Genomic DNA, 10,125 nt, shown 5'->3' with positions numbered 1-10,125 from the left:
TCAGCCTGTCCTCATAGGGGAGGTGCTCCAGCCCTCTGACCATCTTTGTGGCTCTCTTCTGAACTCTCTCCAGTAGGTCCAGGTCTTTTTTTATGTTGGGGGCCCCACAGCTGAACACAGTACTCCAGGTGGGGTCTCACAAGAGCAGAGTAGAGGGGGAGAATCACCTCCTTCGACCTGCTGCTAATGCTTCTTTTGATGCAGCCCAGGACATGATTGGCTTTTTGGGCTGCAAGCACACACTGCTATAGCTTCTCATCCACCAATATCCCCAAGTCCTTCTCCTCAGGGCTGCTCTCTATCCATTCTGCACCCAGCCTGTATTTGTGCTCGGGATCGCCTCGACCCACGTGCAGGACCTTGCACTTGGCCTTGTTAAATTTCATGAGGTTTGCATTGGCCCACCTCTCAAGCCTGTCCAGGTCCCTCTGGATGGCATCCCTTCCCTCCAGCGTGTCCACTGCACCACACAGCTTGGTGTCATCAGCAAACTTGCTGAGGGTGCACTCAATCCCACTGTCCATGTCGCCAACAAAGATGATAAACAACACTGGTCCCAATATCAACCCCTGCAGAACACCACTTGTCACCAGTCTCCACTTGGACATTGAGCCATTGACCACAACAATTTGAGTGCAGCCATCTAGCCAATGCCTTATCCAGCAAGTGGTCCTTCCATCAAATCCATGTCTCTCCAACTTAGAGACAAGGATGTCATGTGGGACTGTGTCAAAGGCTTTGCACAAGTCCAGGTAGATGATGTCAGTTGCCCTTCCTCTATCCACCAGCACTGTGGCCCTGTTGTAGAAGGCCACCAAATTCGTCAGGCACGATTTTCCCTTGGTAAATCTGTGTTGGTTCTCACTAGTCACCTACTTGTTTTCCATGTCCCTTAGCATAGATTCCAGGAGGATTTGCTCCATGATCTTGCCAGGCACATATGTGAGACTGACCAGCCTCTAGTTTCCCAGGCCTTTCTTATTTCCTTTTTTTAAAAATGGAGGTTATGTTTCCCCTTTTCCAGTCTGTGGGAACTTCACCAGAGTGCCACGACTTCTCAGGTATGATGGATAGTGGTTTGGCAACTTCATCTGCCAGTTCCCTCAGGACCCGCAGATGTATCTCATCAGGTCCCATGGACTTGTGCACCTTCAGGTTCTTTAGACGATTTTCTCTTCTAATCCAAAGGAAAGACCAAGTAAAATGATTCTTCTCCTGAAGAACAGGTATTCTTACCACTTGCCAGGGAACATCCTTCACTGAAAGTAATATCATCAATGGCGACAGTTTCATCTTGTCTCTGTGTCTCTACCATCCCCCAAAATATAACCTGCAGAGATTAACAGCAAATCAATAAGAAATGACATTCACGGCTGCCACAGACAAGAGGAAAAACCTCCCAAAATATGCCAGTCTAGTCCCCAGAGTTTCTATTGAAAATATGAGAACTCAAATAATGCACTTAAATTTTGGAGGACTACCATCCTGGCTTATTTACTTATCTATGGCTTGCCAGCACAGATGCATAGTCTAATCATCTAACTCAAGAATTAAACAACATTTAACAGGAAGGATCTGAAAACCACAATAAAATACATTAAAATCTAAGTAAGGATCACAACATTTAAGAAAAATAAAGGATTTTATATTTTATCAAGCCATTATTCCACCAGAGACTGGAAATGTGAACCTTTTCTTGTTGTTTTCAGAATTTATCACAGACCTAGAGCAAAGTCAGAGTAACAAACACCATTAGAGTCAGAAGCCTTTCATCAAATTTTTACCCAAAAAAACCCCCTGACGAGTACTTGGTTAACTGTTATTCTGCTTTAATGTGGCAACAATGGTTGGGAGGTTTTTTTACTAACAAAGTCTTCTAAACACAAGAAGCTATGAATATTTTACATTTTAATCTTAAAGGCAGATTTCAATCTACATTTGTAAATGTAGAGACTACTATAGTTTTGCTGCAGTGATGTATAAGGGGACTGATCAACCACACTCCTTGAGAAAACACAACAAAACAACACATCAATTAAAACCACCTAAGAAATCAATCGTATGAATAACATTCCTTAAATTATTCCCCAGCCATGTCTTAGGATGTTACAGCCCTAGGCTTTTCCAGAGTCCTGGAGGCACAATATACCTAGACGTACATTCTAGCTCTTCATTGAATGTGTAGTGTTAGCTAGATAATAAGTTTTCAAATAATAGCTTTAGAGTTCGGGGGCAATTTTGTGCATAGTTTAAGAAATTGTAGTAGAAAATCTGCATTTATCCTATAAATAAGCATCAAAAGTATAGTATTCCACTGTACAAGATGACACAACTCAGCTGAAGACATGACCATTATGTTATGAGTTTGGTTTTTTTGGATGGTGGAGTTTTTAGGGTTTTGGTTTTTTCAATTTTTTTTTTTTTAACTTAAGCTGTAGTTGACCTGCACAAGAAGTGTGGCAGCCTGTAAAGTCAAATTATCCTGGCATTGTACAACCAGAAGGAAGTGTAATGTTGTCTGCCATATCACCAGTGAGAGATCCATGTCTAGTTTATTTACATATATATTGATACATATTTTTTTAAGCAAAGAGAAAGATGATCAGTAACGACTTTCTCTGGTAATCATTGCACAAGGACCATTGTTAGCAGACACATGGATAACTGCATTTTCTAATATAGTATTGTTAAGAAATGCTGCCACCCTCTGTGTTCATTCTTCTTTGATCCACTGTAGCACATTGTAAAGAATGCAGTTCATTGAAATCCGAAGTCTTGAAGGAACAGTATTATGTTAAATAAAAAATTATTTTGATGTAAAGTTTATTTCACTTCGTGTTGATGTCTACTTGGAAAGAATAGTTATGTCACACTAAGTATTAATGACATTATATCACGTTTGTCAAAATATTTATATGACTGAAATACATTACATTTAATATTTGTTAATTTGTTTCCAAAATAAATATTTTGAATTATTGAAAGTTACTGCAACAACATGTACAGTTAATGTGTACTTTGATGACCTCAGCAGTGGAAGGACAAGTAGAATATTCACATTGTCAATTTCTATGATTACATGGCTTCAGATAAGGTTCTAAATCAATCCAGTGCACTGTTTTGTAATTAGAAACACAAGGAATATTATTTAATATCAAGGATTTAACAAATATTTGACCTTTTCACTGTGATTTTTCATTGTGAAGTCAAAGTCCAGTTATTAATTACTTCACTTATAATAGGTATTTATATATAGCTGGTGGTTAGGGCTTCTCAGTCAGATTTTATTTTTAAATGAGACAAAATGAGTTAGACAATATTAAAGAGTTATCTCACTTTGCTGGTGCGAAATCAGAGGTGGCTTCAAGATCATGTTCCTTTGGAGCATACAAAGTATTTAACAACTTGCATTTCCTCAAAACTCAAACAGTTTTTTTGTTCAATGTAATCAAAACCATGGATTTAAGAGACTTGCTTTAAATGTATACGTTATCAACATCTCTATGAAGAGCCCCCTGCTACTGATATTGTAGACATTCAATCCATCCTGGTATTCTGAACACCCAGGGGAATTTCTCCAGTGACAAAAGAAAACAGTTACTTCTATTCAAAAGTGACTACAGGAGGGGAGTCAGATGCCCTGAAGTCTATGAAGAGTTCACTGCTGACTAAACTGGGAGCAGACAGCTCTGAACCCATCTCATCCAGAATAGTGTTGGTTCTATTTTTTTCTTCATCATGTCTTAACTTCCCCACTTCCACACTTTCCTCAACAGAAATGAGGAAAAATAGTTTAGGAGAGCAAACCATGATACAGTTCTCTAAAACCCAGCCAAAACAGATATACTAAGCTTGTTGTGTGTTGAGTAATTAAAGCAGTGGTAATCTTTGTATTTCAGATTTTACACGTGGAGATTTTTGAAAGTCAAAACTAAATCCCCTACCCCTTAAAGACTTTACTTTTTTTGCTTGAGTAGGAAGAGACAAAAGTATTATATACTCAACATCAAAATGAGCAAATAAAGTAAGCAGTGGAGGTGGATTTTAATTAAAGTCTCACTTCAACTGTGCTTGCAAAATTGACAAATATATTGAAGCACCCTATTTCAAAGAGATTTCTACACCCAAAAAAGGGTTTTTTCCCCATTCATTTTTTACATATAAATTTTAATAATCATTAAGAAATCTAAGAAATCTGAATATATAACTAAAATATTCAATGCACATGGCAGTTTCTTGAAAAAATGGGATGTCAGTTCATTATAAGGTTAAAGATTATTTAAATGGTATTTAAAGATTATTTAAAAGATATTTTCTATGCTGTTGCAATAAATCAGTATGATTACTAATAATTTGACTACAGCTTTTTTCTAGTTTATTTGTGCAGAGCTTGAAACTTTATCCTGAAAAATGCCACAGGTAACCCTGGAGGCTAAAGATCTTGTCATATCAAAAGAATAAGTGTAAAAGATCAAGTGAATCACATTCACTTACATGACCAGCATCTTGCAAGCTGTCTCTGGATGAAACGTGCAGCCAAAAGAGAAAATTTGCTCAGCTTCAGTCTCTAGGTTTGATGAGGTGCCCATCTACATTTAGTTAGCCAATTGTAATGGTTACTGCAGTAAGTTTGACACACGCCTCTTTAAAGCTGGGCTGTGCCCATCAGTTCACTTAGAGGCCAAAGGATAACAAGGTTTGCAAACAACAATCTAATTAGGATTTGATCCAGAAATTTAGAGGAAGATGATACCATATTATAATAACCATTCCCAGTCTCAGTCAATTTTCTAAACAATATGAAGGATGACAAAGTAAATCTAGAAATAAACCCTTCCAGTACAAACTCACATTTCTATATATACACTCACATGAGGCAGAGGTAACTTATTGACAAGTAACAAGATTGGTACTTGTGTTGAGTTGGGTACAGGTATTTTGTAACACACACTCTCAGCAAGGTTGAACAGACAAGTATTAACTCAAAAATCCAGATCTTGTTGGATGCTTTAGCACAATATTACCACCTCTGCAAGTCAAGTAGTTTTGTTATTCATATGGTGTATTGAAGAGATTGTGCTCTCATGCCTTCAGGTTTGTATGCTAACCAACTTTTCACAGTAACTACTGTAGAAGGAAATGCCTCCGATTTTCTTCTCTGCTCCCCACCTTCCCTCCAGTATTATTGAGTATACATCATCCATGATCTTGTAGCCCTGTACTAATGTTTTGTGTAAATGCACATGTTAAAACACCTAAATGCCCTGTGAGAATTGCACTGACTTTCAGCAGCTTTGAACAAAATAAAACCATATGCATGTGTTCTGTGACAAAGGCTCAAAGCTACAATGAATAGCTAAGCATAGTATTTTTCACCTGAAGGACCCCCATAGATTAGTGTCTCTTCTACAGATATAAATTAAACCTTAAGTTTAACAGTACCGCTAGATTGAGGCTAAGGGAACACCATATTGAAAGTTAAGATCCCAAGTATACCCCCTCTATGGACAGGTAGACAATTTATGATACAATGAAACTGTTTTATTTAAGACACCTACACAGTTTGAATAAGGTTTGGTATTAGTTTTAACAGTACCAAGACATAAGAACAAGAAGTATTCGTTAATGCCAACCATGAGCTTCCAAAAGCCTTCTCCCTCTTTTACCTGATGTTAATGTTTTTTATTTATAAAATAGTTAGTTTTGAATTATTAAAGCAACCCCACAATTTATAAACCATGTAACAAGTGCAATTTACAGTCACCTCAATTTACCAACCTCATACTTTTCAGTGCTGTGGATTATGATGGTACTTGCTTTCCACTGATTTTGTAGTTCTCCTGAATCTTGCCAGATGTTTGTAATAGTATCTTCAGAGTGCTTTTGAAGCCCGACAATCAATGTTCCACTTGTTTGGCTGATCCAATAATGAAATGTAATCTAGGACAAAAAAGCATCCAATTATTCCAGGGAAGTACAATGACAATGAAATAGAAGGACTATGCATCAAAATACCTGGCAAACATGTTCTTCATCAGTTGGAAGGAAAACATTGGTCCTTAAAGTTGCAGAAGAGGATGGCATTTCAGAGGACAATGAGAGAAAATAAGCTATTAAAAAGAATAAAAAAGAAATCTTAGAAACTTGGAGAAAAGTAATATAAAATATAATAGTAAAACAAGAAAAGGTACGTATGTAGGTATGAATTAATAACTAAAAAACCAACTAGAAGTTTTTCCCCAGAAAAGATTCATATCACACTTGTAGCCATTGTATGCCAAGCTGTTGTTCATATTAAATAGACATAGTTTTTTTTTCTGAAATGCCAGCTAGGGTTCCAAAATATTTCATGTGCTGAAAGCTTCAATACCTAATTAATAAGTGCAAAATTTTGAGATGAAGCTAAGACTAACTCAGCAATCTGATCAAAGAGCTTAAATCCCGTTATTGAACAGATTGCATGTTTCATGCCTAAACAACAAACAGTTGTGACCAACAATACAGATTTATTACAACAGTTCAAGTCTTTAATGAGATGGTGGAAGATGCGAGAGGTGGCTATAGTGTTCCTCTGCTCCACAGGACACAGGTCTGCTTTTTGGTTGCTCAGAAAATTACCTCACTGTAGAGAGAAGGTTGTGGTATCTCTGTACACACGCCCAATATGAAGGGTTGTCCTCAGAATCTCCACACCACCATTAAAGATACCATTATCTTTCAAAACATCCAAATAAAGGTTTGCTTCACTTGGAATTGTAACATCTCAACAAGAGTCAGTGAAACATGTTAGTTGATATACCTTTTGACCGACCGTGTCTCTTCCTGACAGTATTGTTTCAGATCTTCTAAAAGATGGAAAGCAACCACTCTATTTTAGGATATCAAATACTGCTAGTCAAAATTTGGCCCTTCCTGGACATGAAGATTTCAGAGAGGTTAGATGTTAAATGATGCAGTGGAAGGAAAAAAAAAATAATTTTTCTTTTTCTTCCTTTCCCTTCTCTCCTCCTTCACAAATTCCAAACAATGTCAGATAAACTGACATTAAAGATTTAAGTTGGTCTCTAACATTAACAGGTAAATAAAAGGAGAAACATAAAGAAAGGAGAAAAACACCAAGTGGAACAGAAGGGGGAAAAAAAACCCACTAAAAATAAAGTTTACTACAGAAATCAAATATCAAAGGTTATGTAGGAAAATCTAAATACTGCATTTATAAAACTATCCCCTCTGACCTCTCATCCTTGCATGCAACTGGAAAGCCATTGACAAAGGACCGTAAGACTAGCTCAGTGCTGGACCCAGCTGAGCAATGCCCCACAGAGAAGCACTTTACAACCTGCTACCAGAGCAGTGGCTGTGCTCCGCCCCCCACCCCTAGGTTTTAGGCCTTTCATGACTGCTCAGGCAGCACTTTCAGAGCCTGCCAGCTGCAAGGATAGTCTTTCTACCCACAGCAGATGGCTTGATGCCTCAGCAGAGCCCTATCCCTGACTCCAAAGGTTTTTTAGCTTCCATAAAATTTTGAACATTTTTCTTTTAGTTCCCTAAATATAAATGTATCTAAGACCCATAAATAACAAATTTCACCTGCCATAGGAATTTTAAGTCTTCACAGATGGGGTAGAAGTGGTAATTTTAAGAAATTGTTTGAACAGCGATTTTGCTTTAAACCTCTGCATAGATAACAGGTTTCAATGAGTAAAAAAAAAAAGGTTTGTTTTGGGGTTTTTTTAGTGGTTGTCACTAGTCTGTTCAACTGTATTTTCAGTGAAAATAAGAACCATAAGGAGAGACAGAGCTAAACAAAACCTGTTACATTCTAGTAAATGATTAAATAAATCTTCAAAGGAATTACATCCATATCAAATGATCTTTGCTCTTCTGCTAAAGTGTGTGCAATTATTTATCCAGATGGCAGGAACTCTTCCCTTTAATGCTCTGACATAGAACATACTCCGCCCCATTGTCACCATACAATATAATTTCTGGTCTTTAAGCAGGAACCAACATAAAGCTGATTACACAGTCTGTTGAGTCACCAGCAGTGCAAAAACTTGAATAGCTGCCATACAGAAATAAATATTTCCTAGGAGATTAGAACTAGCATTCAGAAAATGAAAGCACAGTTTAGCCATTCTCCAGCTAGAAAACCAAAATAACTAAATACACTTTACTCTCCTTAGCCATTCAGTTCACAGATCTGGGTACACAGCCTCTCATCAACCCTACTATTCAAGCTTTCTATTATCTGATCAAAATAACTTAAATTAATATAACTACCATACAATTCAGACCTGGGAGGTACAATGGTGACTGACCATCCAAAACAAATCAACAGGAATATACAGGTGACTGAACAGTTTGCTTCCTCTGTAACAAACTCTTTAAGTTGACAGTTCTCAATCTTTTGTTGGCTTTGGGCATCTGCATACATTAAATTTTCACCTCCCCAGCTGTTCTGCGCAAGATAAAGATAATGTTTTTTACTGGATATAGGCAAGAATCTCTTTCAGGTCTTTGCTACATCCTGATGTGGTGTATACTAACAATCCAGCACAAACGTCAGAAACTTCAACTGCAGCAAGAGTCTGCTGCCTGGTTAATTAATTATGATGCTACCAAAAAGTTTGCTATATTTTTATTCTATACTATTTATCCTTCACCTGATTGGTGATGGGATGTTGAGCTTCTCATCAACCAACACCCCCAAATCCTTTTCCTCAGAGCTGCTCTCAAGCCATTCTCCGTCCAGCCTGTATTTGTCTTGGGATTGCCTCGACCCACATACAGCACCTCGCAGTTGGCCTTGTTAAATTTCATGAAGCTTGCATTGGCCCACCTCTCAAGCCTGTCCAGGTCCCTCTGGATGGCATCCCTTCCCTCCAACATGTCCACCACACCACACAGCTTGGCGCTGTCAGCAAACATGCTGAGGGTGCACTTGGTCCCACTGTCTATGTCTCCAACAAAGATGTTAAATACCACCAGTCCCAACACTGACCCCTACAGAAGGCCACTTGTCACCATTCCATACCATATGACATTATGCTCAGCAATAAAACTAGAGGGGAGGCTGATGGGGGGGGGGGGCACTTCTCAGGCACTGGGTGGGCATCAATCAGTTTGGGGTGAGAGACTATTTTCATTTGCATCACTTGACTGTTTTTGGTTTTATTTTTCTCTGGCCTTGTAATTTTCTTCTTCTTTTTGTTACAATTTTAGAAAAAAATATTATTATTTCATTGTAATTATTAGAGAGTTTTTATCTCAATCCAGGAGTTTGCTACTTTTAGACTTCCAATTCTATCCCTCATACTACTGAGCAGGCGGTGGTGGGAGGGGAGTGAGCAAGAAGCTGTGTGGTGCTTATTGCCAGATGGGGTTAAACCAAAACAGTCTTTTTTTGGGACCCATACCAGGGCACAGAGGATTTGAGATAACAGATTTGACTAGAGTGTAATAGAAGGGATATCTGTTAACCGTTGCAGGTGACAATATTAATTAATCTGTTCGTGATACCAGTTTGTCTGATCCGCACCATGCTCTTTTTTTTGCTGTACATGTTAAAGATCGGTGTTGACTTTTACAGAATGCGTTTGTATGCTAAACTTAAGCAAAACATGAAGTTGTTAGCAGCACAGTGCATGGTAAGGATTCCTCATTACAGAGCACAGTGAAAGCTGTCAGCTGTGGAATGAGAACTTGCGAGAAAGCATAGAGGGATATTTTTTTTAATATATAATTAATAGGGGGTTTTTAATGAAAAAAAGTTTTACAGTTCTGTGCCATTTTCATTTTGCTGATTTCTCAGTTTTTCATGCATTCATCTTTAAATCACCAGTTGATATTAATCATTACATGGAACTTCTATCTGCTTGGTAGCTTATGCAATTTGTAGGAGGAGCCACTTGCTTCACAACAGTACAGATTTCCACACCCCCAGATAATCAGTTTGGGAACAAGGTGAAAAACACCTAGGCTAATCAGGCTCAGAATGACACTTGAGTCCCACATAAGGTTATATTCTTGTACACTCTCCAACGCTGCACGCCTGCCTTCAGGAGTGTGCTCTGAAGGCTGCTGCACTATTGCATGTGTGCAGGAGAGCTGAGAGGGGGTGGG

At 38.2% G+C, this 10,125-nt stretch overlaps 1 protein-coding gene across 1 annotated transcript in view; it reads right to left on the bottom strand.

Annotated features, from left to right (window-relative positions):
* MALRD1 (MAM and LDL receptor class A domain containing 1) overlaps positions 1 to 10,125 on the bottom strand; it is a gene marked incomplete at its 3' end in the record, with an annotated part of 59,751 nt that overhangs the window by 44,360 nt on the left and 5,266 nt on the right. The window contains exons 3-5 of the mRNA XM_010087553.1: positions 6,016 to 6,110; positions 5,779 to 5,940; positions 1,237 to 1,330 (exon numbers count right to left, since the gene is read on the bottom strand). Coding sequence (XP_010085855.1) covers positions 1,237 to 1,330; positions 5,779 to 5,940; positions 6,016 to 6,110 — 351 coding nt within the window. The remainder of the gene's footprint in view (positions 1 to 1,236; positions 1,331 to 5,778; positions 5,941 to 6,015; positions 6,111 to 10,125) is intronic.

The sequence above is a fragment of the Pterocles gutturalis genome, unplaced genomic scaffold (genome assembly GCF_000699245.1).
Source record: "Pterocles gutturalis isolate BGI_N339 unplaced genomic scaffold, ASM69924v1 scaffold14971, whole genome shotgun sequence".
Classification (NCBI taxonomy): Eukaryota; Metazoa; Chordata; class Aves; order Pterocliformes; family Pteroclidae; genus Pterocles; species Pterocles gutturalis.
Note: the sequence above shows the minus strand (reverse complement) of the source record. Positions and strands in the feature narration are given on the sequence as shown.